Source organism: Prunus dulcis, chromosome 2 (assembly GCF_902201215.1).
Source record: "Prunus dulcis chromosome 2, ALMONDv2, whole genome shotgun sequence".
In the NCBI taxonomy this organism is placed as follows: Eukaryota; Viridiplantae; Streptophyta; class Magnoliopsida; order Rosales; family Rosaceae; genus Prunus; species Prunus dulcis.
Genome location: NC_047651.1, coordinates 1662166 through 1689154, shown reverse-complemented (window position 1 = coordinate 1689154; position 26989 = coordinate 1662166). Strand labels below are relative to the sequence as shown.

Here is a 26989-nt window from a genome sequence, read left to right as displayed (position 1 = left end):
TTATAACTTATCTTTTCTAATCTCCCCAAAATGGTAAAAATTGAATGATAAAATCATTCACCTCTACATTTATTTCCTCTATAAAAATACTTTGAATTTAGTGAGTTATATCCAAGTCGCCAGACGAGTTCAAGTGCACTGTAATTTTTTTTTTTTTTCCTCTCTTCCAAAAAAAGAAAACTCATAATCAATAAAAATAACATAAATGTTCTACATAGAAAAATAAATGTTGAAAAAAATAGAAAAAGAAAATTACAAATATTCATGATGAGATAATCATATGAGAAACCGTATCGTGCAGCCAACTCATCAAAAACGCAACGCACCATTGCAACTGAGATGGACCGAATCCTTGACTCCCTTCTGTCCTAGTCCCCTTCATCATATCCACGTGATTCCCAAACTCAAAACCACAGCCGTCTGATCGCCCATCCCAAAATTTCAAAACACCGCGCCCAAAACCCCTCCATTTGAATTCAAATCCCTATTGACCGTTGCACCTTTCCTTTAAATCCCTAACCCCCCTCTCTCACTCACCCATTTCCTCTCTCTGGAACCTTCCGTCTCTCCGCCTCTCCAAACGCCACACCCATGGCGATCGAGAAGAAACGCCCACTCCAAACCAGCAACAGCGCAAACATAGCCCCAGCCCCAACTGATGGCCAAGGCAAGACGATCGAAGAGATGTACCAGAAGAAGAGCCAGCTCGAGCACATCTTGCTCCGACCCGACACGTACATCGGGTCGATCGAGAAGCACACCCAAATCCTATGGGTCTATCAAAACGACGAGATGGTTAACCGTTCCATCAGCTACGTTCCCGGACTGTACAAGATCTTCGATGAGATCCTCGTCAACGCCGCCGATAATAAACAGCGAGACTCGTCCATGGACGCCGTGAAAGTCACCATTGACGTCGAGCAGAACTGTATAAGTGTCTACAACAATGGGGCTGGAGTGCCCGTGGAGATTCACCAGGAGGAGAAGGTGTATGTGCCGGAGTTGATCTTCGGACACCTATTGACCAGTAGCAATTACGACGATACGGAGAAGAAGACCACCGGTGGTCGCAACGGCTATGGTGCCAAGCTTACGAACATTTTCTCCACTGAGTTCATCATCGAGACTGCTGACGGGAAGCGACAGAAGAAGTACAAGCAGGTATTAATATGCGTTTTCTAGAAGTTTTGTGATGCTTGATTCGTATTGTAGGATTTTAATGTATGGTGGAATTGAGGAATTAGGGTTTGTTATTGCTGTTTTTATATATGGGGATTCTGATTAATTAGGGTTCATTTTTTATATGCATTTTCGTTTTTGTAACTTGTGATTTATTCGGGGTTCTTCATGGTTTTTGTTAAAATGGTGGATCCTGACTACGCAGGTTTCCGATTGATTCGGATCTGGGCTTTCAATTCTTGTGGAGTAGTATCAGATGCTTTTAGGTTTTTTTCATTTTCAGTTTGAAGCCTACTGTGCTTGGATTAGACCTGGTATAGGATCTTGAATTTAGTATCCAATTGTGATTCTGGTTTTATTCTTTATCTTTTGAAAATTATGTGAGTGTGTATTGTTTATGGGTTGCATGTAATTCTTGATTCGACTGTATTTTAGTATTAGTGTGCTAGTGTAGTAGTTTTGTGTTAGTCGTTTAGGGGTTTGTTTGATAACATTGATGTGGACGTGAACGGAGAACTTTACTTTTGACATACAAAAGACCATCATATGGTGTTAGCCTAATTTTGTTTCTAGGAGGACCCTCCAGGAAAATAATCTCCTTCTTTTCATCATGGGATCCTTTTGATTGATGAGATTATATGAATAGTAAAGAAAAACAAAATGTTCAAATGTTAGGATTTTACTTTTTATGGGTTTGAAATGGTGAACACCAACTTCCAAAGTATATTTATGAGTTTTATTCAATTGGCAGAGATATCATGCTCATTTATATCACTTGAATAATCTGGTTCTTGCTGATTTCAGGTGTTCACTAACAACATGGGGAAGAAAACTGAGCCAGTCATCACCAAGTGCAAAGAGAGTGAGAACTGGACCAGGGTTACATATAAGCCCGACCTATCGAAGTTTAACATGACCCATCTGGAAGATGACGTGGTTGCATTGATGAAAAAGAGAGTGATTGACTTGGCTGGATGCCTTGGAAAGACTGTGAAGGTTGAGCTGAATGGAAAGAGGGTCCCTGTAAAGTCATTTCTTGATTATGTTGACCTCTACTTACAATCTGCCTGCAAATCTAGAGATACTCCCCTTCCAAGGTTCTTGTTATGAAGTTATTGGTTCTGAATCTTTCATTCTTTTTTCTTCTTCTTTATAATAGGAATTTCTCACTATGTCTACTTATTTGACAGGATGACAGAGAAAGTTAATGATAGGTGGGAGATTTGTGTTAGTCTCAGTGACGGGCAGTTTCAACAGGTTTTAACAAAAAAAATTTGATACAGAGAAATTACTTGGTTTTGTACACGTGGAATTGTGAGTCTCATGTTGTCGGATTTCTTTTTATCAGGTCAGCTTTGTGAATGGAATTGCAACAATCAAGGGTGGAACTCATGTTGATTACGTCACAAATCAAATCACGAATCATGTGATGAATATTGTAAATAAGAAGAACAAGAATGCCAACCTCAAAGCCCATAATGTGAAGAATTATCTATGGGTCTTTGTCAATGCTCTTATTGACAACCCTGCGTTTGATTCCCAAACAAAGGAAACTTTGACGATTCGCCCAAATAGTTTTGGATCTAAATGTGAACTTACACCAGCGTTCTTAACTAAAGGTATGTAACACTAGTTCAATTGTTCAAGTAGACAACTAGACTGAAATACTCAAACTTGATTTTCATGTACTAATAATTTTGCAGTGGCAAAGTCTGGAATTGTGGATAGTCTTCTCTCGTGGGCAAATTTTAAGCAGAACAAAGACCTGAAGAAAACTGATGGGACAAAAACAGAGAGGGTTCATAATATCAACAAGCTTGAGGATGCTAACTTAGCTGGAGGGAAGAACTCTGAAAAGTGTACTTTGATTTTGACAGAAGGGGATTCAGCTAAAGCTCTTGCAGTAAGTTTTCATATTTTACAAATTCGGTACATTCATTTAACTTGTTTGCCTACAATATATTGACATACCTTATCCTACACAGATGGCAGGGCTTGCTGTTGTAGGTAGGGATCATTACGGTGTTTTCCCATTGAGGGGTAAACTGCTTAATGTAAGAGAAGCTAGTGCCACTCAGGTCAGGGATAATGAGGAAATTAAGAATATCAAGAGGATTCTTGGACTGCAGCAAGATAAAGAGTATACCAGTCTTAAGTCCTTGAGATATGGTAGCCTGATGATTATGACTGATCAGGTTGAATGCCTTAAGCTTCTATTTCTTTTGGTTTTATTCTCGTTTGAATTGTCTATGAAACCTTTACAGCATTTCTTTCTCTTTCTGATCACTAAGAGAAGTTTAATGTTTGTATAGGATCATGATGGTTCCCACATCAAAGGACTTCTGATCAACTTCATTCATTCCTTCTGGCCATCACTGCTTAAAATTCCATCTTTTTTGGTTGAGTTTATAACTCCGATTGTCAAGGTTGGCTTACTTGATTTAGCTAGTTCGCTTAGCAAATTCAACATACGTGGAAGATTGTTCTTGAAAGACAACTATAACTTATATTATTTCTATACAGGCAACCCACAAAAATGGGAAATCACTTGCATTTTACTCCATGCCCGAGTATGAGGCATGGAAGGAAAGTTTGAGGGGCAATGCAAGTGGCTGGTCCATAAAGTATTATAAGGTTTGTATTCACTTTAAGTGAAATACTCTTAATTCTTATACTTACGGAAATTGTATCATCTTTTTATATGGTCCGTGAAGTGTTACTGAAATTGTACCATTTTTATATTCTTATTCTTCTACTTACATTGATATCCTTTTAGGGGTTGGGAACAAGCACGTCTAAAGAAGGGAGGGACTATTTTCAAAATCTTGCTTTGCACAAGAAAGATTTTATTTGGATAGATGAGCGTGATGGGGAGGCAATTGAGCTTGCTTTCAGTAAGAAGAAAATAGAAGAGAGGAAGAACTGGCTTCGGCAGTTTGAGGTGGGAAGTTTTGGCAATTTACATTAACATTTGTATTTTGGAAATTATTCTATGGAAACTCTTAACTCTTTGTATTTGCAGCCTTCTGTACATCTTGATCAGAAGGAGAAGCTTATAAAGTACAGTGACTTTGTTCACAAAGAGCTTATACAGTTTTCCATGGCTGATCTGCAAAGGTCAATTCCGTCAATGGTTGATGGCTTGAAGCCAGGTCAAAGGAAGATTCTGTTCTGCTCCTTTAAGAGGAACTTTGTGAAGGAAGCAAAAGTTGCCCAGTTTTCTGGTTATGTCTCTGAGCATTCTGCCTACCACCACGGTGAGCAGAGTCTTGCGAGTACTATCATTGGAATGGCACAGGATTATGTGGGCAGCAATAATATCAATCTTCTTCAACCAAATGGTCAATTTGGTACCCGTAACTTGGTGAGATTAACCGTGCATGTCAATAATTTAAGAATATTGAAGCTTGTCATGTTGCGTAACTGTATTCCAAGATATTTTTATTTACATTTGTATTTTGCTACCTTAGGGAGGCAAAGACCATGCAAGTGCTCGTTATATATATACTCGGCTTTCTCCTATTACAAGATTCCTTTTCCCGAAGGATGATGACAGACTCCTTGACTACTTGAATGAAGATGGGCAATCTATTGAGCCAACTTGGTATTTATAATTTTTCCTGTCTCTACAGTAAGAACACTGCGTTTAGATTGATGGTGGATAAATATAACTGACATATGGCTTTTGTTTTATAGGTATGTTCCAATTATACCAACAGTTTTAGTTAATGGTAGTGAAGGAATTGGTACAGGGTGGAGCTCTTACATTCCTAATTATAATACAAGAGACATTGTTGCAAATGTAAGGCGCTTGCTTAATGGTGAAGCAATGGTGCCAATGGATCCCTGGTACAGAGGATTTTCTGGAACTATTGAGAAAACTGTCAAGGAATCAGGTGTAAGCTACACTGTATGTGGGGTCATAGAGGAGGGCAATGAGACAACAGTTAGGATTTCGGAGTTGCCAATCCGTAGGTGGACTCAAGATTATAAGGAATTCCTTGAGTCTATCTCTCAAGGAAATGACAAGGCCAAGGATCCATTCATTGAGGTAAGGTCACCTAAAACTCTTGACAGTTGCAATATTCATCAACATCATGTGTTTCAGATCATTTTCAGTTTCTAAGTGCATTATGCATGCTGCAGGGTTTCACACAGCACAGTGATCACAGTACTGTAGATATCATAGTCCACTTACCTGAAGAGAACCTAATGGCTGCCAGGCAAGAGGGTTTGCTGAAGAAATTTAAACTGACCACCAGCATTAGCACAAGTAATATGCACCTGTTTGATCCAAAAGGCGTGATAAAGAAATACGACACTCCAGAACAAAGTATGTGACACAATTCGAGGTTGTTTGATTAATTTTTTGTTGTACAATTCATATAACTGGACTTTCTGTTTGTTTATTTTCTTCTTTCCGCAGTTCTTGAGGAGTTTTTTCACCTAAGACTTGAATTCTATGAGAAAAGAAAGGTGAGTTCATCAGTAGACAAATGTTTGTATTGTTGACCTGGATATGGATACAACTGTTAACTGATTTTCTATTATATATGCAGAAAGTACTATTGGATAACCTTGAGATGGAGTTGTTAAAATTGGAAAACAAGGTCAGGTTTATCCTGGCTGTCGTAAATGGAGAGATCATTGTGAGCAATAGAAGGAGGGCTGATTTATTCCTCGAGCTCCAACAGAAAGGTTTCACTCCCTTTCCAAAGAAGACCAAGGCCCAAGAGCCAGAAGTTGCTGGGGCAATTGAAGATACAGAAGAAACGGAAGAGAACTCAGAGTCTGCCAGTGGAAATGGAGCACGTATTAGTGATTATGAGTATCTCATATCCATGGCAATTGGGACCTTGACCATTGAGAGGGTTCAGGCCCTATGTGCTGATAGGGATAAGGTCAATAACGAGGTTGCTGAGTTGAGAAATTCAACACCAAGGTCACTGTGGTTGAAGGATCTTGATGCTCTTGAAATGGAACTTGGTGTATGTATTAAAAATTAATTTTGTTTCACCATTCTTTATTCACTATGCTTTATACCTTTCTCATGTATGATGTATTATTATTTCTATCAGGAGCTGGAGAAAAGTGAGGCTCTGGCAGAGGAGGCAAAAAAGAAATCACGAAACCAAGTGAAAACTGCACCTGCTGCTAAGGTTTCTAAACCAGCACCTAAAAACCCACGCAAGAATAATAAGAAGGCCAACAATGCAGAAGCTGCTGCTGAAAGCAGGGAAACATCTTCCAGTTTTGTGTTTGAAATGGGTAAGCCTAGATTAGTTAAAAGCTTTCTTTTAAATATATCCCACAGACATTAGTTCGTCTTTGAATTTTTGGTTTATGTACTCATTTAACTAATATGATCTGCCTGCTTTGTCAGAGAAAGCTCCTGAGATAGTGAAACGGAAAGTTGGAGTAGTTGCAAAGAAAGCTCCTGCTGGCAAGAAGGTTTGCGCTGCTGCTTTATTTCTAATTGTTTTGTTTTACCTTTTTAAGGGAATCCCTATTACCTTTGAAAACTGTAACTTATGTTATTCTGTTTGTTTAACAGCAGCAGGCAAAATCTGCTGTAGTTTTGAGTGATGATGATGATGAAGTGCTTGAGCTGAAAGACAGACTAGCTGCCTATAATCTTGATTCATCTCCCGAAAATTCAGCAGGTACGCGCTATATTTATTCTTCTTTGTGTATTCTAACTTTGTTTTACATTCCCGGAGACTGCTGCTAGATAACATTTATGATTTATCAATCAGAGGCCATGTCTGGAGTAAAAGAGAATGGAACATGCAGTATGCTTGGGAATTTAATTATGCGCTTATCTAATGAACATTAGTTTTTCTTTTCCTTATTTCTCAGTAATTGGAAAAGAAAAAAAAAATACTAGGATTAACTTGCAATGTTCATTTAAAAAGAAGCATGAATAATGAGTTTCATGGTTCCTTTTACAAGCTTTTCCAGCTAATCAGTAAGTAGTGAATTAACATAGTTTTACTGCCACAGGCAAGGAAACCGAAGTGCCACAAGAACCAGTCCAGAGAAAAGAACCTAGCAAAAGGGGCATGCAAATAGATGATGACGAGGATTTTGAGGTAGAAATAGCAGCTGGCCCAGCAGCAGGAAAGAAGGGAGGGAGAAAAGCAGCTGGAACTACAAAGGCATCAAAACCCCCTGCAGCGGCAAAGAAGAGAGGCGCAGCTAACAAGCAATCTCAAGCCTCATCATCATCAGGCCAGAAGCTTTTAACTGACATGTTAAAGCCTGCTGAAACTTCAGGGGTTTCACCGGAGCCGAAAGTGAGGAAGATGAGGGCATCCCCATTCAACAAGAAAAGTGGTTCCGTAATGGGCAAAGTTATTTTGGAGGTTGAGATGGCTGAAAGTGAAGAGAAGGTGGACACTCCATCCACTGAAGAAAGAAGTGACGCTCCAGTGGCGGCCAGAGCTAGACCTCAGAGGACAAACCGCAGGCAGACAAGGTATGTGTTGAGTGACTCGGAGAGTGAGAAGGAGGTCAGTGAAGATTCTGATTTTGATGCAAGTGAAGAGGACTAGGACTAGTTTTTTGTTGTTGATGGTTGATGCTAAAAATTGAGTGTGCAAAAGAAGCTTGCTGTGGGAAAGCTCATTATTCCCCTTGTATTTTAAATTGTTGTTTTTATGATTTTATTATCATGCTGATAAGCTAAGTTTTAATATTTTACTATCAAGTTTGATTTGAGTTGTAAATCTGTTGAAGATCTAGCTTGATTTGTGTTAGTTTAGCAAATTGAACTGTGAATGGGTCACCAAGATTGAGGAGTTTATTATCATGCTGATAAAGCAAGTTTGAAGATTTCACTTTCAAGTTTGGTATGTATTGGTCTCATTTTGATGTAGCAAGTTCCAATTGGATGTTGAGATCATCAAGTTTTGTATGCGAAGAACTTGCATGTTATAGGGATAAACACAATTTTGCTATCCACAACTAATCATGCTGTCAGTGAAAAAATTATCACACGCGACGGAACGTGATTAGTTGGAAATAGTAAAATAGTGTTATCACATGATATATAAGTTTTTCTCACGTTTGTGGTGGCTGATGCGTACAAAAGTTTTCTCCAGTTATTGGACTTCGATAAAGTTCCTTACTGCAAGGCACAATCTTTAGAGCCTTGTCAAGAAAGAAAGCATTTGACAAGCTTTTGCTTTTCTTTTTGTTGATTTGAATAAATCAAAACTTACCATAGGCGAAGAAGTCATTTTCTATATACTGTTGATGACCAGATTAAAGTGTTTATAGGCCTGCTTTTGTCTAGTTTCTCAACTCTTTTCATTCTGAAAACCGTAAAAGCAAGTGGTACCCAACGACTTTTTGGACGCTTGGCTATTGGGTTGTTTTTGGAACCCAACGACTTTGAACTGGAACTGTCTGGTTTCCACCCATTTTTAAGGGCCGAAATACCATTTTGGTCGATATGCTTTGCCAAATTGTTACTTTGGCCTTTTGGTTTTTGTATTTAGGCAATTTGTTTCTTGCGTTTTATTGAGAAATAGACCGAGATTGCGTTTTATAATGAACCAGATTGGTTACAACACGTAATTGTGTAACAATCGCATAAAAAATCTCAACATGTCAATTTTATGGCATTATATTAATAAACGAACACACATATTGAAAACACCAAATGAGGATATTGTTACACTGGAAATTTCTCAATTTTGCTTAATTAGATGTTAATCGACTTCGATGTGACAATCTCTATGTGCTCACATTAATGCCCAAATTATACACAAAAAGACATCAAACCAAAATAACTAGATTAAAAATCCCAACAAAACACCGGAATTAGATGGACATTTAACCCAACTTTTATTGGTTAAAGAAAATGGATTTAAACCTAGAAAGGAAAAGGAAAAGGAAAAGGGATCAAATGGTTTGGAGCTTTGTTAGGGTCTTGGGCCACGATTTGAACAGTTTAAAATTGACTCTTGACGTCTCTCTCTGTATCTCTTCCCAAAGTTTTATAGTGATTCGGCTCTCCTTTATTTTCGGCCATCGAGTCAAATAAACAACGGTTTATTCCAATCAATAAAACAATTTGATTGCTTAAAAAAAAAAAAAGGAACGGCTCTTGTTTGTTTTTGGGTTTTTGGGTTTTTTAAGTTTTACGTAGCTGCATACAAGAATATTAAACATGGCCCAAGCCGCCTTCAACTATTTCAGCTAATACAAAATAACATACAACCCTGTTGCATGTTGACATTTCGAGTCTACGGAATCATTTTTAAAATAATTTTCTTTACATATTAATTTTTTTCTTGATGTGATGTAAATAATTAATATAAAAAATAAGGGTATTTTATTACAGACTTTAACGTTAAAAGATTACAAATGTGTTTTAATTTTTTTTATATGTTAGTAAATGTAAGAGATGCCACAAATTGAAATCATTAAACTACTCATGTGTTAACCGATACACAGTTGGCAGATACACGAGAAACAATAATTGAAATAATATTCAACTACTCATTCCTAACAAATAAACATTCTAGAGTAAATAAAGTTTCGAAATCTCATATTTACTTTATATATTACTATTATTTTATTAGAAGTGTTTTGAGTGTGATTGAAGAATGGTACCAACAATGACGAAATTTTTCTTCCAAGTGTTTGTGAATCTATGATTTGTGAAGTGAATAGGTGAATTATTAAAAAGGAAATGACTCATCCTTCGAAAATAAGGTCGTTCTTTTGCCATATTCGTCACAAGTTGATGTAACTTTAGGCCATTATGTTATAGTGTCCCCATCTCAAGCATCTAAAATAAGTCACATCATACGTAGGTTATTTTTTATTGAAACTATTTGTCGCACTACAAAACAAACCGAAACTTGATGATCTTGTAGTATTCAATATTCATTGTAATTTCGATATTCTTAACAAATTATTGAGATCATTAAACATAACAAATTGTTTTTCTTCAAAGTAGTGTTGATCTAATTTATAGGCTTACTTTACCAAATTTATAGTACATTAATATGACTATTTTATTATCAACGGGATCCAGCCTAGTGAAAAAGGATTTTGACTTGCATATCAGAAGTCTCAAGTTCGCTTCACTAAGGACTAAAATATAGATAATATTGACGATATTATCCTTTTTTGGGGTCTCGATATTTTGGAACATATTCACACATATATTGTATAAGTATCGATAATATCAGAAAATATTGACGTCGATAATTTCTCTCACACTACAGCAACATTTGACCAAATATCGCTATAATATCAATAATATTGAGATGATGAAGACAATGAAAAATTTAAAGAGTTATTTGTACTAACGCCCTATGAGGTTTTTTCTGTTTTCACAAAACCCACTCAGGTCTCAAATATTACATGAACACCTACTGAGGTTTCAGTTTGTTTTCACAAAACCCATTTTTCGTTGATTATTTGTCCAAAAATTGATACTTTCATTGAAAAAAAAAACTTATGCAAATGACAAAATTAACCTCAATGAAAGTATATGCAATCTAATCTCAAAGGCCAACTTTGTCATTTGGAGAATTTTTTTAAATATAAAATCATCAATCTTTGGATGAGAAATCAATGAAAAGGAGTTTTGTCATAAAGTAATAGATAATTGACTAAATAAACATCCTCCAAAGTTTCAAGAAAAATTTCCAAGTTTTTCATACACGATCCATGGTTTTTATTCAATTTTTATTGATATCGATAATTTCCCATTATTTCCATTGAAATTTTCATGTTTTTGAGCCACCGATATTTTCGAAACCATTGATATTTTAGACATTGCTCACCATCATGACACTTAGTTGTGTGTGTTGGAAATTTTCATTCTTTTTAGTTTAAACTATCGTTTGTACTAAAAAAAAAATATTACAACGTCAACATTTATTGATGTATGTCAAGGAAAAGTTTTAATGTTGATTTTTAAATTTAGAAATAAAACTTTTATTGTATAATACAAACTCTAGTTTAAATTAGGGAAATTCAAACTTGTATACAAGTACACTGACTCATTAACCTGACCAACTAATCTAACTACGTCTGCTATTACTATGTGCCTTAATTTTTAATTAGGAAAATGCTAGGCTTATTACATTTTTTATACCACATTGTGTACCACCTCTCTCTAATAGAAGTGAGCCCTATTATATTAGTAGACTCTACCTCTATTAGAAAGATGATACACAATATAAAATAAAAATGTGGTAAATATAGCATTATCCTTTTAATTAAAGCCACCAACAACTAACGTGCTCCTCCTGGTGCAGTACGCAGCTTTCTACTTTGTGCATTCAAACAAAAGTACACTTCTCCCTTGCTCTGCCAACAAAACGACTCACATTTGAATGCGTTTCCACGCACTTTGCGTATCCGACTCACTCACTCTCTCTCTCTCTGTCTCTCTCCCTCTCTCGCTTTCTCTCTCCTCAGTAGTTAAATCTGCGTTGACTCGAACATTACCAAACTTTGAATCCAACACACCGAAACTGAAACACCAACACCACCACCACCATTTTCCCAATTTTACCCCTCCCCTCTTTCCCCTACCTTCCTCCGCCGGTCTCTCTGCAACACCTTAGTTCACTTTCGAACAGCTCCCGTGGCAATACCCGTAAATACGACATGTCCTCGGGGCAAAATTCCGCGCCCCTTTAGCTCATGTAACATATTCTAGCTCTTTATTTATTTATTTTCTAGATTTGTTTTTCTGTTTCTTTAATTTGGGGGAGAAATGAAGAGACTGAGATCCAGCGACGATCTCGATTCGTATGGAAAGGATCCGAATCCGAACCCCAACCCGAACCCCAGCCGGACCTCCTCTTCTACCTCGCACAGAAGCTTCTACTACAAACCAGATACTGTACGCAAGGGTTTGCTCTCTTCCTCCTCGTCGGCGTCTTCTCTGGCGCCGGCTCGCTCCTACGATGAACGGGACTCGGCCGGCGCCGGCGGCGGGTCCAGGACCGCCCGGAAGAGGCCGGAGCAAGAGTTCGACGGGTTCGACAGGAGAAAAGGGCTCGATCGGTATAATAGAGATGGCGGAGGGTACGATCGTAGCTCGATGCACAGGTCGGAGAGCTTCTCCGTGTCCAGGCGGTCGCCGGCGGAGTTTCCGAAAGGGTTTCGATCGGAGCGGGACCGGCCGAGGCGCGAAGGGAGCGGAGCGTTGTCGTGGCGGAGGTTTGGAAAGGAGTTTGAGGAGAGAGGAGGGAAGGGGTTGAGGGATGTGAGGTCGCCGACGTGGTCGAATTCGAGAGATTCGGGGAGCGAACAGTCTAGGGTTAGGTCTCCGGTGAGGAGATTTAGGGATGGAAAGGGGTCGAAATCGGAGTCGAAGTCCAAGTCACCGACTTGGTCCAAGGACTCGGTGGGGAGTGAGCAGTCGAAGAGTGTTGAGGTGAGGAAGAGAGAGACGGAGGAGGTTCAGGTTGAGAGTGGGAGTAGGGCTAGTAGTGAAATGGAGGAAGGTGAGCTTGAGCCTGAAGCTGAAGCTGAAGCTGTAGTTGCTGGGGCTGGAGCTGAAGGAGGTGAAGGTGAAGGTGAAGGTGAAGCCCAATTGGATCCTGAAGGTGGAGCTGAAATGGAAGAAGCCCAGGATCGAACTGGGTCCGATACGGATACCAATAAGGTTGAGGAGAAAGGTGAGCCTTTGGATGAAGACGAGGTGAGGGAGGAGAAAGGTGAGTCTTTGGATGAGGAAGAGAATAGGGAGGAGAAAGGCGAGTCTTTGGATGAAGAAGGGGTGAAAGATGTGAGTAAAGAGAATGTGTGTGAAAGGAAAGATGAGGAAAAGAAAGATGAGGGGTTGCCAAATAGTGAGAACGATATGATTGATGAAGCTCGGAATATGGAAGGTCATGAAGATAGGGATGGTGAAAAAGAGAGTTTCAGGGAAGGTAATGAGTGCAAGGAGGAAGTGAGCAAGGGCGTGGTTGTGGAGAGGTCGATGGAATTGGAAGAGGGACCAAAGCAAGACAAGGGAATAGACCTTGAAGTGAAGGCTGAGGATGATGATGATGATGATGATGAAATCACCGAGTCGGATAAGGAAGTAACAGAGGAGGAGGAGGAGAATGAAGTGGTTAAGCTGGATATGGTCGATGCAAGTATGGGTCTGAGTCAGAATTTCAAGGACAAAGGGAAAAGCGTGGCTGTGGCACCGGCCCATGTGGTGGATTCAGCAGAAGATGGTGGGTGGAATGCAAGAGAATCCAGAGAACTACTAACTTGCATGGACAATGATATGGAAGGACCAAGCACTAGGGGTTTCGAGTTGTTTTCAACCTCTCCTGTTAGGAGACAGGAGAAAGCTGATCACTCTGGTGTTAGTATGAAGGATGAGAAGTTGGCACTTGAGCCACTTGATCTTTCGCTTAGCTTGCCTAATGTATTATTACCTATTGGGGCAGCTCCTGGTTCTCCTGATCAAGCAAGGAGTGTTCAGTCTTTAAGCACTTTTCGTACTAACTCGGATGGATTTACTCAGTCAGTGTCTTTTTCAGGTTCTCAGTCATTTTATCACAACCCTAGTTGTTCGCTAACCCAGAACTCGATGGACTTTGAACAATCGGTTAAAAGTCGCCCCCTATTTCAGGGGATTGATTGGCAGGCACTGGCTCAGAATGAGGCTAAAGGTAAAGAAGTTCCCTGGCAGGCATTGTCTCAGAATGAGGCTAAGAGTAAAGAAGTTCCTTTGTATCAAAGACTCTTGATGAATGGAAATGGGTCTCATCAACAACAGTCTCAATCATCACAAGGCGTTCAAAATGGTCAATCCATCCAAGGGCAACAACATCTTAGACATCCTGAAGGAAGCTCTAAAATGGCAAATGGATTGGAAAGGCAGCTGAGCTTCCATAAGCAGTTGACAGGTGGACAATCAAGGCACCAGGAAGATGTTAGATCACCTTCGCATAGCGTTGGATCTCATGAAATGGGATCAAATTATAGTTTTGACAGGAAACGACTAATGAGAGAGAAAAGTAGTGGTAGTTTATATAGAACTAGCAGCCAGAAGGAACAAGAACAGTTTCTCATTGGTGGGGCTGATTTTGTCGAGACAATCATTGCTAGGATCGTCTCTGATCCAATACATGTAATGGCCAGAAAGTTTCATGAAATGACAGGACAATCTGCAGCATGTATGAAGGAGACCATTCGCGAGATTATGTTAAATATGGATAAGCGCATGCAACTGGTTGCATTTCAGAAGGCACTGCAAAGCAGGTCTGACATAACCATGGAGACGCTACTAAAAGCCCATCGTGCGCAACTAGAAATCTTGGTTGCTCTAAAGACTGGTCTACCAGATTTCCTCCAGCAAGAGAGTGATGTGTCATCTTCTGATTTGGCTGAGATTTTTCTGAACTCAAGATGTAGAAATCCTTCTTGTCGGAGTCCTGTGCCTGTGGATGAATGTGATTGCAAGGTTTGTGCGCAAAAGAATGGTTTTTGCAGTGCTTGTATGTGTCTTGTGTGCTCAAAATTTGATATGGCCTCAAATACATGTAGTTGGATCGGGTGTGATGTTTGTCTCCATTGGTGCCATGCGGATTGTGCATTGCGGGAATCTTATATTAGAAATGGACGCAGTGCTAATGGATCTCAAGGGACTACTGAGATGCAGTTCCATTGTGTTGCCTGCGATCATCCCTCTGAGATGTTTGGCTTTGTGAAGGAGGTTTTTCAGAATTTCGCAAAGGATTGGACAATTGAAAATCTTGCTAGGGAACTTGAATATGTCAAGAGAATTTTTGTTGTCAGCAAGGACATGAGAGGGAGACGACTTTATGAAATTGCTGATCAATCCCTGGCAAGATTGGCACATAAGTCTGACCTTCCAGATGTTTACAGTTATATCATGGCTTTCCTTGTGGGTAAGTTATTCGTTTTATCAGAAAGGATTTATTGTTTTGTCCTTCCAATCTTTTGGGGTCATAATCTGTAGACTTGATCGTAATTATTAGTTTCGAAATCATGCCTTTTGTCTGTAAAAAAGTTGGCTAAAATATATTTTCAATTTGCCATATATTGTTTAGTTCTCTTGAAGTATAAAAGACCAATAATGTAGCACTATGCATAGTTTTCTAAGATGACTTTCCTCTAATAATTTGGAATTTCCATCTGGAAAGTGGCTTTGGCATATCATGCTACAAGATACGGATGTTACATGGAGATTTTAGGGGATATTTGTGAATCGATGTCAATAGTGAATTGTTTTCGGTTGTTTTCCTTGTTTTGAGATATATGGAAACCCTTTGATATATCGAACAATTTTTGGCCTTTTGTTTATGTATTGAAGCTGGAAAATGAACATATTTTGGGAAGTTTTGTTCTTTCTGCTTTTACCATTAGAGCTGATGGTTTTTAATGCAGGCAAAATCATTGAGGAGCTACTAAAACCATAGTTACAAATGTCAAATTTGTCATTTTGGATCTATGATCTGTAACCTTGTTTTCTGTGTTGCATACATAATTTTTTTTTTCGGTCCTTGTGTTGCATACATTATGTGTCTTGCAGCTTGTGTGTTTCTTAGTATTCTTTGGGGGCTTGACTAAAAATGTATATTTCAATGATTCTGAACTTCTTTTTTATGCTCATGGGAGAATGTTAAGGGGAAAGAGGGAAAAAAGTAGTACCAGTATCAGTAAAGATATAGGATGAGTACAGAATGTCGTAGCAGCAGCTCTTGGCTTTATTGAATCTGAAAGCTGTGACATTTTGTTGTTGTAATTCTGTTTTTAGTTGGTTGAAAATGGAAACCATAAGATTGCTAATCAAGTCGTTAACTTTGGTTTCAGATGCTGACAATTCGAAGCTAGGCAAAACACCAGTTTTATCTGGGAAGGATCAAAGTAAAGTGAGCAATGGGATTGCTGGGCCAAGCCAGGAACCTGCATGGCTGAAGTCTGTATATACAGAAAAGGCACCTCAGTTGGAAACTGCAGCTAGCATTCTTCCTAGCTTTAACTATGACCAGCATGATAAGCGCATTATAGAGACGGAGTTGCACACAATCTCCCCGAAAGAACCTCTCTTCGATGAGTTGGAGAGCATTGTGAGAATCAAGCAGGCTGAGGCTAAAATGTTCCAAACACGAGCAGATGATGCAAGAAGAGAAGCTGAGGGGCTGAAACGCATAGCGATTGCGAAGAATGAAAAAATTGAAGAAGAATATAGGAGTAGAATAGCAAAGTTGCGTTTGGTTGAGGCTGAGGAAATGCGTAACAAGAAACTTGAAGAACTACAGACTCTAGATCGAGCACATCGTGAATACTCAAATATGAAGATGAGGATGGAAGCAGATATTAAAGATCTTTTATTAAAAATGGAAGCTACAAAGAGGAACCTTTCTTTGTGATTTGGCAGATCAACAGGGGTTTCTATAGAACTTTCACCACAGCAGGTGTTTGCAACCTTATCCCCCCATAATTTTATGTTGTAATGTAGTTTTTATGGCTATCTTTAGGTTTATTTCCAAAGTAGTTTCTGTTGTTTTTCTTCCTTTTTTCCTTCTTTTTTTCACCACTAACCAGAATCTGTACAGAGACTGCCCCATCTCTTAATGTTATAAAACAGCTCCCATTTATGATTCATGGAAGCAATCTGGGGTTAACGGTGGATCGAGTGTTGATTTATCAGAGGAATTTACTTCAATGGTTGGAATGTACCTGCATGTAATCTGGTTGAGCAAATGCAGGTTCATAACTTTGTTTTGTGGTATTTTGCTCAACCTAATGCTGTAAAGGACTAAATATGTGAGAACATAACCCTTTTCTATGAACATAGTGTTCACAATGATAATCAAATGATGAAATGATTTTTGATTTGGCCAAATTTTTGAGGGTGATGCTTGAAATATTGACTGAAAAAATAAACGGTTCCGATCATAAAACGACATTGTTGAGTGGACTCCAACGACTGATCAGCACTAGACTAGCTGGGTTTGCAGTTCAATGACTGTAGATCAAAAGATTGTTGCAGAAAAAAAAATTCAGAAACCATTTGAATTTGATGTCCTGTTTGGATAGATTGATGGTTATGTGTATGGACAATTTTCGTTTCTTTTTGTTTTTGCCAATTGTTAAATGCATTCTACATCTCTAATAACAGTTAGTTTCTCAGTTTTTCTTCGACTGTTTTTTAGTTTTTAGTTTGGTCGAATTCGAGTGTTTTTTTTTTTTTTTTTGGTTGGGCAGAATAATATAAGAGGGAAGAGATGGTTGGATGACAAGCCTGGCTGGACCAGAAAAACGTCATGTCGTATAAGAATGAAAAAGCGGGCCTTCACGTTTTCAATCTCTTGCCTCGTACGGCACGTTTTCTTTAACGTTTTCAAGAGGGTTTTGACTATAATGATACTTTTACGTCATATCAATTCTTTTCTTTGACTCTGGCTTTGATATTGGTCGCCTTTGAATCTAGGGTGTACTAGTTCGTTGGGTTATAATCGGAGGGTGTAGATTAAGTTTTAGATTTGAGTTGTTGGAGGGGCACAGTTGGGGCCCAACATCGAGATAAGATTGAGAAAGGTACCCTACACGTGTAAGGTAAATCTGAGACTTAATAGTCAAAATGGTGAAAACCTAGGGGATAAGAGAGGCTAGACCTAGTTTGAAAGGGGTCTTCAAATACCACAAACGTCAACGCATTGTTTTTTTGTTTCTAGATATGTATTTTTTTTTTCTTCGAAGTGATTGGAGAGTAATGAATTATGACATGTTTAGTATGCCTCATTGAACGGTTAAATAACAGTTGGTTTGTCTAATACTAATATAATGAGGCTAAAATGTGATTCGCAAAATAGTGAGCGTGTTATTTTGAACACATGAGTCTGATTGGAGTCAGATTCTTAATTTGAATTAAAACCCCACCACCACAGACCCAATTAGACCATCATCACCACCTAATCAGTCAATCGACCATCATCACCACCAATAACCAAGCACCATAACATAATAGAGAGAAGAAAGAAGGAAAGAAAAGAGGAAGAAAAGAAAAGAAGAAAACGAGAACAGAAAGAGAGAGAGAGAGAGCTGATTTTCTTACTCCCTTTTGCTTTTTAATACTTTTCAATCAATTTTGTTTTTTTTTGTTATTTCTCTTTCCTATTCTACCATCACCCTACATTAATATCTTGATATGGATACTCAATCAATGAGAGTAAACAAAACCCAGGCTTCTGGATTTCACCCTCATCACTGTAACATAACAAAACATAGGCTTTTGGACTCCCCTACAAATTGCAATGCTGAAATATTTATATGAGAAGAATTCTTTTCCATTATTCTATTTTTTCTTTCTCTTCAATCCCTGGCTCTTTGTATTTTCTGAGAAGGTACCCAAACAAAATGAAGGTTTGAAATGATCTCATATGAAACAAAGAGAACTCCATTAATGTGAATTTGAAAATCATAGTCTCAAACTCAATTTCATTTTTTGATTCATGTTCACAAGTTCATAAAAAAAAAATTCTTCATTCAATATTTGTTTTCCGAATGGTTATGACGGAGAAGAGAGGGAGAAGAGTGAGACGAATATGGAAAAAGAAAATGTAAAAATGTGTAGTTAGATGCATTTATGTTTCTTTGTGGCCAACTAAAATTTGTTTCCTTAAAAAAACAAAAACAAAAACAAAAAATGGTTGCAAGGTTTATTCGTGGGGCATGAGTTTTTGTAAGTGGACCATGTAATTTTGCCTAGACAAATATACATGTTAATTATTTCTTACTCGATTAAAGGGAAAAAAAATTTGAAAATATAGTGCAAATTGAAAAATTAAGTATAAAGAAAAAGAAATAATATAAAAGTGAAAAAACAAAAAAGAACAAAATTGATTACAAAGTATTAAAAAGCAAAAGGGAGTTTAAGTGGAGAAAATGGTACTGGAAAAATCAGCTCCCTAAATAAAAGAACGAGAGAAAGAAAAGAAGAAGAAAATGCTAGACAAAAAATATCATAATTTTATTTGTTTTTTAAATTTATTTTTAGGTCAAAATCCCTAATTAAATTTAAATATTAAGATAATAATTTTTTAGTCCGACATAGCACCAAACACATGTCTTCATTATTTTTACAATCCAGCTTGCTAGTCTGACGAACCACCAAACGTAGATCAGTACTTAATCCAGCTTAGGTCAATCCAAACTAATTCAAGACAGTCCCAAGATTTAACAGAGTCCATGACAGTCCGTCGTACCAAACAAAGTAATTGTTATGGATTTTGGTATTGATATCCTAGATTTGAAATTACACTTTCCAAGTGTTATGCATACTTTAAGTTAATTAACTCTAATATTAGATTGCACATGTTCAACTCAATTATCCAAGAAGGTAGTGTGCTCGTCCTCTTACTTTCTCTCTCTTCCTTTCCTTACATGACCTCCTCCTTTCTTCTTGTTAGAAAAATTACAAAATATTAGCAAGGCACGAACTACTAAGATTTTAGATTCAAAAAAATAAATAAATAAATAAATAAATAAATAAATAAATATATATATATATATATTTGAATCCGATACTCATTCAAAGATCATCTCTACCAAAAATAAATAAATAAATAATAAATATATATATATATATATATTAGATCCAAACCGTCTATTTTGTAGATACTCATTCAAAGATCATCTCTACCAAAAATCAATTGAATCCGATATCATTTGACCATTCAATTGAGTTATTGAAATTTTAGTACTTTCTTGAAGCACCTTGTTCATTGATTTTGTAGGACACAATTAGATATTGAAACGGTTTTCGATTTGTCTAATTTTTTGTAAAGATGATCTATGAATAAAGACCTAAAAAATAGATTGTTTGGATCATTGGAAAAAAAATTGTAAGGTACCCTAAAGGGCGTCCCTCAAATAAAATTATTTGAAGGATCCCTCAATAGAAGGGGACTGTATATATATATAGTTCTTCTCATATGCGGATGTCATTGTAAATAGGGAGAAAAGTAGATAGGGACAGTAGAAAATATATGACGTCCACACAATTTTAATGTGTGAACATTCGCATAGAAGAATATATATTTTTGCCAATCACCTTTTTTTTTTTTTTTTTGGTCATAATTTAGTTCCCACTCTTTTTAAGAGGTAATTTGAGTTCAAATTTCATGGACGAGAATTTATTATGTTGCATCAAATTCATTGATACAAAACTAATACAGAGCTAACAAAATATAAATCGCAAAAACTAAGAGGCAAAAAAGAGAATACATAGATAATAATACATAATAGACCGAACCCAAACTAAAACAAGGAAAACCCTAAACTTCAACGGGAGGCCAACCTCATATAAGTGTAGATGAAGAAGAAAGAGAGGAGGAAAACAAACAAGAGAGGCATGAGCCTTTGAGGAGGCTTGCCATCAATCATTACAATCCAATTTGATTGATTTCAATGACTTTGGCATACCAAATTGGATCTCAAAATTCCAAAAGGGTGATGATTTTTCACATTTTAAATCATTTTGCAATTACTTCACGCATTGTTCATGCGTGAGTGATAAAGGAGTGTGAAAAATAATATTTAAAGTGCTAAAATTATTCGAATTTCAAAATCAACATGCCTTGATTATGAGATTTTTTTGTCACTTCTCGTCACATTATACTATTAATTATTATTAATATATTTTGGGAACTGATTTTCCCACTTCATTTTATGCACTTACACTCCCTTTCGTTTTTTAAAACTTTTTAATCAGTATTGTTCTTTCTCTTTCCAATTCTACTCTTAAGGTTTTGATAACTGAAATTAAGAAAAGTTAACATAAAATTTAAAAAAAAATTTGGAAATGGATAGGAATGTAAGTATTTGTACGCCAAATTCTTTGTCTTTTTACCAAGTATGTAAGTACTATTTATCTTTGTTGTACTTAATAGATAATAAATTTTTTGGGCTAACATGTTTATAGGTAGAAGAATCAAAGAATGCTACTAACTCACTTTCATTATGAGCTTAGACATTCAGAGAGCAAGTATGCATAATAGTCTCATATTTTTATTCTTTCATAATATTAGTAAGTGATTGTACATGTCTTATTATTAATGGAAATTGTAGGGTAAGGGTAGAATAGGAAATAGATAGAACAAAAAAGAACAAAATTGATTAAAAATATTAAAAAACAAAAGGGAGTGTAAGTGGAGAAAAAAGGAGTGAGAAAATCACCTCCCCATGTTTTTTGAATACATACTATAGTTTAGAAGGGGATGTAGATTTCTCTCACATGCACACACTATCAAAGTGTCATAGAGATTCAAACATGAGACCACTGATATGCAATTAAGGCCTTCTTTTAATGGATTACACCTGTGGGTGTATGATTCATATACTGTGGATGTATGACCAGCTTATAGTGGATTTTCCAAATTTGTTAGTTTCATACTCTTCATATTTGCATTTCAAACTATGGAAACATAAATAATCCACAAAAATACATGCTCACTTTTTTTTTTTTGGGGTAACTAAATACATGCTAACCTACAAAAAAAACAAAAAGTTGTATATGCCCACAAAAGATATTTTCTCACATGTAATAGGGAAAAACAAAGAGATATTTTCTTATAAATTGGCCAATGAGAATGATTTAGTTTCTTCTTTTCCTTCTTTTCCATGGTCAAACACCAGACACTTCCCCACACAAGCATCCATGGAGAAACCAATCTTGTTCAACTCCACCTCCCAACAACCCTTCTTAATTACCCAAAATTTGATCTTTCTTCCATGTCCATCTGCTCTTTCAATTTGCCATTCTTTCCAAATAAAAAATAGTTCCATTCAAATTGAACCCAAAAGCAGAAGCAGCCCAAGAACAGATTCCATTCTTCTATCTTGCCAAGGCCGTGAGCCCGTAGAGAAAGATCAGAAGCAAGGAGATAAGCAGTCGTTGTTGCTGGGGCTTTTGGTTGGTTTTGAGAGGCTGGGGAAGAACTTGAGGGAGAATTTAAGTCCAAAGCAAAAGGGTGACTGGAAGGACTTGATGTTGATGAGCTTATCATTTGCCGTGTATGTTTACATCTCCCAAAGGATTGTCTGTGCTTACTGTGCTTGGATGTCCATGCCCAACCATCCTTGGTAAAAAAAGATAAAAAAATATTTGCGTTTCTTGCTTTATGTTAAATTCTAAACCAAACCCGGATTTTATATTTGTAATATGTATTAGATATGTTGTTTACTTCTGGGATGGTTTTTTATTTTATTTTATTTTATTTTTCTACTGGTGACTGATGACAGGAAAATTCACCTCTAATGTATGTACAAAGAATAATCGTTACAACAGAAATGGAGTCAAGTTGGTTAGAGGATGTCCTCTTCATTATGCACTGAGTTTTAAATCTCCTCCTCGTAATTTAGATTAAATTAAGTAGAATATTGTTTATATATATAAGTTACAGCAATGCTTTTCACAATTTCAGTGCCTGTCTCCTTCTGAGAGGACATAGAAAATTAGAAATTCAGTGAGGGCAAATGATCTTTTCATGAATATTGAATGGCTAACATTTTCTATTCCATTTCCAAAATTCAGGACCAAAATTCGCAAATATGCTCAAGAAAGTCGTAGATGGGGTCCATTTGGAATGAATAATTTCAAACCTAAATCCAATAGTTAATTTCAAATACATTCCATGCAGTGTTTTTATTTATTTATTACTTGTTATAATTATTTCATAGTTTTTCTGAAACTAGTTCAGTAATATTGTCAAAATCCAAATCCTTTACTCTCAAATACTCCATTCAAACTATGACCGAAAAACCAAAAAAAAAAAAAAAAACTCCTTTCAAATAGACTCGTAACTGAGAAACAAGAACTGTCCAGCAAAAGGTAAACTAAAGAAACAAGAAGCATAACTGAAAGCAATCTGACTCGTTCCACACGAACAATCTGAAAGATTATGGCAGTGACGAAAAATTCACAACTGGAACTTTCAGCAAACAAAGGGAAAATGAGATAAATATGCTTTTGTTGAACAGTCACTTTGTATCTTCCAGGCTAACTGTTTTCATCTAGATTTAACTCAAAGGCCTGAAACTCCCTCCACAAATGAAATTCATAGTCTTGTTTATTATAATAGACTTCATACATAAATTTCTTCATTTATCGTACAACTCAAGACTTCAAGAGCTTTGACTAATCAGCTTTATGCCTTTCACGCCTGAAGACACTGTAGAATAATGACAATAGCCAGTGCCAAATGATGATCAACCAATTATTTCGCTTGGGTTTAGGTTCCGGGGTTGGTCCGAAAAGTCCCTTGTAGATCTCTTTTTGTTTCTGATAAACAGCCTTGTCATGCTCAGCAAGCAGACGCAACTCCCTTGCAATAGCTTTGTCTTCAGGTGCAAATTTACGTGCCTTTAAAAAGTCTTCCCGGGCAGCATCTGTCTGCCCAAGCTCGGCTCTGGCTTTTCCTCGCCTAAATAATGCTTTGACATTGTTTTCATCCTCCGCCAGTACCTGTGAGCGATTGTTCAATTACAGTTAAAGACAGAATTTTGATAGGGAACTGTTATTGGCACTCCAAAAAAGTCATTTTGAACTCCTCTCTTGTAAAAACAAAAGAGACAAATTGCACATGGTGGAAGTGCATGATGACTTTTTTGGAGTGCTAATCACGGTTCTTTTTTGATATTATATGGATGGGTATTGAACTATCACTACCTTCATACAATGCATAAAAATCTATTATTAGACATCAGTGCATTTACAAATTCAAGTTATAAGAGTCATATAATTTGAAACAACAGGATGGCGCATGGGCACATACTACAGAGATCATAAGAGTATAGTATTTTAAGCAAGGACCTTTAAATTTTTATTTTTGATTGAAGAATGGTGCCAGTGAGCCTTCAAAGTTTGTATTGGTAACTAAAGAGCATTTCCGTTTTCGACAATAATCCGAAATAATAGGTCAAAGCTAAGGAAAGAATCCAAATTTTGTTGATGCAGTATGCTATTTCACTTCCCAAATAAGCCTACTATAATCCAACTTTAAGTATCTAAGGATGAATAGTACAATTTCTGAGCACATGACATGAAATATGATTTTCTTGTTTGAGCATATACTTACAATACTGCATTGTCCAATGGCTTCTTCATACCGCTTGAGCTTTATAAGAGACGCTGCAATGTTAAGGTGGCATGGATTTTTAACAGCCAAAGCCATGTCCCTGTACTTCCCAAACAACTGGAACATGAAGTCGTCACCCATATATGCAATGGCCTAACAGAAACCCCACCAGAATCTTGTCAAAAAGGAAATCTAAATAAAGAGACTGTACAACTCAGAAGCTCATCTAGAACCATAAATATAATATCTAAGAATTAGAAGTGCATAACCATTTCATACTGTTGCATAGCCTCCTCTAGTTTTTCTTCTTTAAATAAAGCATTTCCATCCATCTTTCTTCTATCTGCTGCTCCAATCCTCTCCTCCACAGTCATGTCACCACGAGCTTTCCCCTACGAAAGGCAGAGTCCACAGATATATGTTAGCATATTACTGAAGCAAAGCACTCACAGAAAGATTTTGAAACTTTCATGATAACTACTTGCGAAGAGACTTTTGGAAGCAACTTACTTCTTTGGTTTCATCAAACCCAATAAGCTCAACTTCATATGATATATCTGCCAAGGGTGGAACATTCGGAAAAGAAAAGCTTCCTTCTTTCCCATACCCTAACTCCCAGCCTACATGTAAAAGGGCACGCTCTCCAGATTTCATGCTGGAGACACCAATAGCCAAGCCAGTCATTTCTTTTTTCTCTGTTGTAGAAACAAAATATCTCTCATGAGAAGCCCAATGCATTTATTTTCGTCACTTGTCTAAATAAATACTACTATAGGAAGTTTGAATTTTTTATGAACACAAATGATCTGAGTAATTAGAGAGAATAAATGCAAATAACAAATCGAAAAACTAACACAGGTTGAACAAGGAAGGTGTCAGAATCCATTTGCATATATTTTGTATATATTTAAAGAAACTGATGACTCAGCAAGGCAAATACCTTTTCCTAAAATCATTTCAAGTGGTCGTTGTTCATCCCATGTGTCTTCAAACTTATGCCCTGTGCTTTGAGTCCATGCCCTGTAGTGCACTGTCACATATATGCAGTCACTCAGTGATTGAAGGAACCTGACTAACTAAAGTTATACGTAAACCATCTATGAGAAGGATGTGTACAAAAAAGTAATTCTATGGGTTTATCCAAGCAAAAATTAAAAAATTTGATGATGCATTTTACCTTAACAAGTAGGTAACTATTAGATGAATTTGCATTGGAGGATGTGTAGAAAAATGTAACTGAAATCATATAGAAACGAGTCCAAGTTGATGAGGCATACGTTAAAAAAATGAAAGTTTTGTTTTTCTGTTTTTTTCTTTCTTTCCTGGAATGATAGAATACTATTACACAAATTCTATTATAACAAACTGTGTTGTTTAAGTGTACAGAAACCTCTGTCTACTTGAATGTCATGTGTGTCTGTTTGCAAGTCTCAAGCTCATTCATATGCCTTACTGCCTATACTAACAAATACTTGCGCAGGTAACTAGTAGTTGAAATTGCATTGGAGGATGTGTATAAAAAATGTAACTGAAATCATATTGAAACAAGTCAAAGTTGATGAGGCATACGTTAAAAAAAAATGAAAGTTTTATTGTTTGGCCCTTTCTCTTTCCTGAAATGAAAAGCAATCAACAGAGTGTGAAATAAAGTTATCTTCATACTGACTACTGTGTAAACAAAACATTCAACCAATGATATGTAGTCTCCAGCTTGCGGGAAAGTATGCCGGTAGTGATGGCTACTTACGGCTTGCAGACTGGCTTAATTCAAGGTTAATTCTTGTCTGTTAACTTGATACAAGGCTGATTTCTAGACCAAAATACTGGAGAATTGATTTATTTCTTTTCTACATAAACACCTATTTACTCTATTCATGCGATATGATCTCCTCATACACCAACTATTGTTATACTAATATGCACAAGTGAGTATTCTAGGGTAGTGAGTGCAAAGATTTTAAAGCCTTGCATGCCAAATTGGGACCCTCAACTTAATTGATCACACCCTTCCCGTTACACTCTCCCAAAACCCTATAGAACCCTAGTTTATGTGACAACATCAAATTTCCAACAAGAAATCGGATCCATCTAAAACGGTATGTTTTATGCCAAACAAAAGACACCTAAAATGCTTTATATCAGATCATATCACAAAGCCCAAGAATGCAATGGTAAGTAATGCTAAGAAATTACATGTGCACAAAAGAATTCCTGGATTTTCAACTAATGTACACAGGAAAACCAAAAAGGAAACAATATCTACTAGTATTTAAACGTTATCGTGGCAGAAGTACAAGAATAAGCAACCATTTGACACTTACAGAAGCATGTTGAATATTTGGATGGTATTGGACCATGGCCTTCCTTAATGATTTGCTTCGCGACTTTCTCATGAAGGACTTCCACCTTAGAATCAACTTTTGGGAGGCCATTAGCATCTTGAGGAGGTTCCCCATGAACAAATGTAGCATCTTCAGTTACTATTTCACTTTCACCATCTTGACCCAGTGTTTTTAAAGACATGCCTTCTCGCGCGTCGGAGCGAGGCGGCAGGAAATTGCCAGAGGCGGTCGGCTGTTTCACGAGTTGCACGTTTAGCGCGGGGAAGGCGTAAGGAGGTGTTGCAAGGCGTGGCCAGGCGGAGCGAGGCGTGCCAGATCTGGACACTTCTGAACCTGAAGAAATTTTGCGAGTACGCAAATTGGCTGCAACTCTGCGAGGAA

The 26989-nt window shown here is 37.1% G+C and overlaps 3 protein-coding genes across 4 annotated transcripts; 2 read left to right on the top strand and 1 right to left on the bottom strand.

Annotated features, from left to right (window-relative positions):
* The first annotated feature begins 533 nt into the window (after positions 1 to 533).
* LOC117617451 (DNA topoisomerase 2) lies at positions 534 to 8052 on the top strand. 2 transcript variants are annotated; one of them, XM_034346829.1, is made up of 19 exons: positions 534 to 1161; positions 1984 to 2276; positions 2370 to 2436; positions 2528 to 2798; positions 2883 to 3082; positions 3165 to 3374; positions 3492 to 3605; positions 3703 to 3813; positions 3956 to 4120; positions 4202 to 4543; positions 4650 to 4783; positions 4876 to 5230; positions 5326 to 5512; positions 5606 to 5655; positions 5739 to 6167; positions 6258 to 6447; positions 6563 to 6630; positions 6737 to 6842; positions 7183 to 8052. In XM_034346829.1, exons 1-19 carry the CDS (start codon positions 592 to 594, stop codon positions 7731 to 7733), a joined length of 4413 nt encoding a protein of 1470 aa, XP_034202720.1. In that variant the 5' UTR covers positions 534 to 591; the 3' UTR covers positions 7734 to 8052. The 2 variants fall into 2 exon arrangements, with proteins under 2 accessions (XP_034202720.1, XP_034202719.1); XM_034346828.1 differs by having other exon boundaries at positions 6734 to 6842.
* A 3510-nt stretch (positions 8053 to 11562) lies between these two features.
* LOC117617452 (protein OBERON 4) lies at positions 11563 to 16979 on the top strand. The gene is made up of 2 exons (XM_034346830.1): positions 11563 to 15071; positions 15997 to 16979. Exons 1-2 carry the CDS (start codon positions 11927 to 11929, stop codon positions 16554 to 16556), a joined length of 3705 nt encoding a protein of 1234 aa, XP_034202721.1. The 5' UTR covers positions 11563 to 11926; the 3' UTR covers positions 16557 to 16979.
* A 6042-nt stretch (positions 16980 to 23021) lies between these two features.
* LOC117617450 (peptidyl-prolyl cis-trans isomerase FKBP42) lies at positions 23022 to 26989 on the bottom strand. The gene is made up of 6 exons (XM_034346826.1): positions 26588 to 26989; positions 25207 to 25296; positions 24777 to 24961; positions 24536 to 24658; positions 24267 to 24419; positions 23022 to 23653 (listed from the first exon to the last, which is right to left on the bottom strand). The coding sequence occupies exons 1-6, from the start codon at positions 26787 to 26789 to the stop codon at positions 23327 to 23329; spliced, it is 1080 nt and encodes a 359-aa protein (XP_034202717.1). The 5' UTR covers positions 26790 to 26989; the 3' UTR covers positions 23022 to 23326.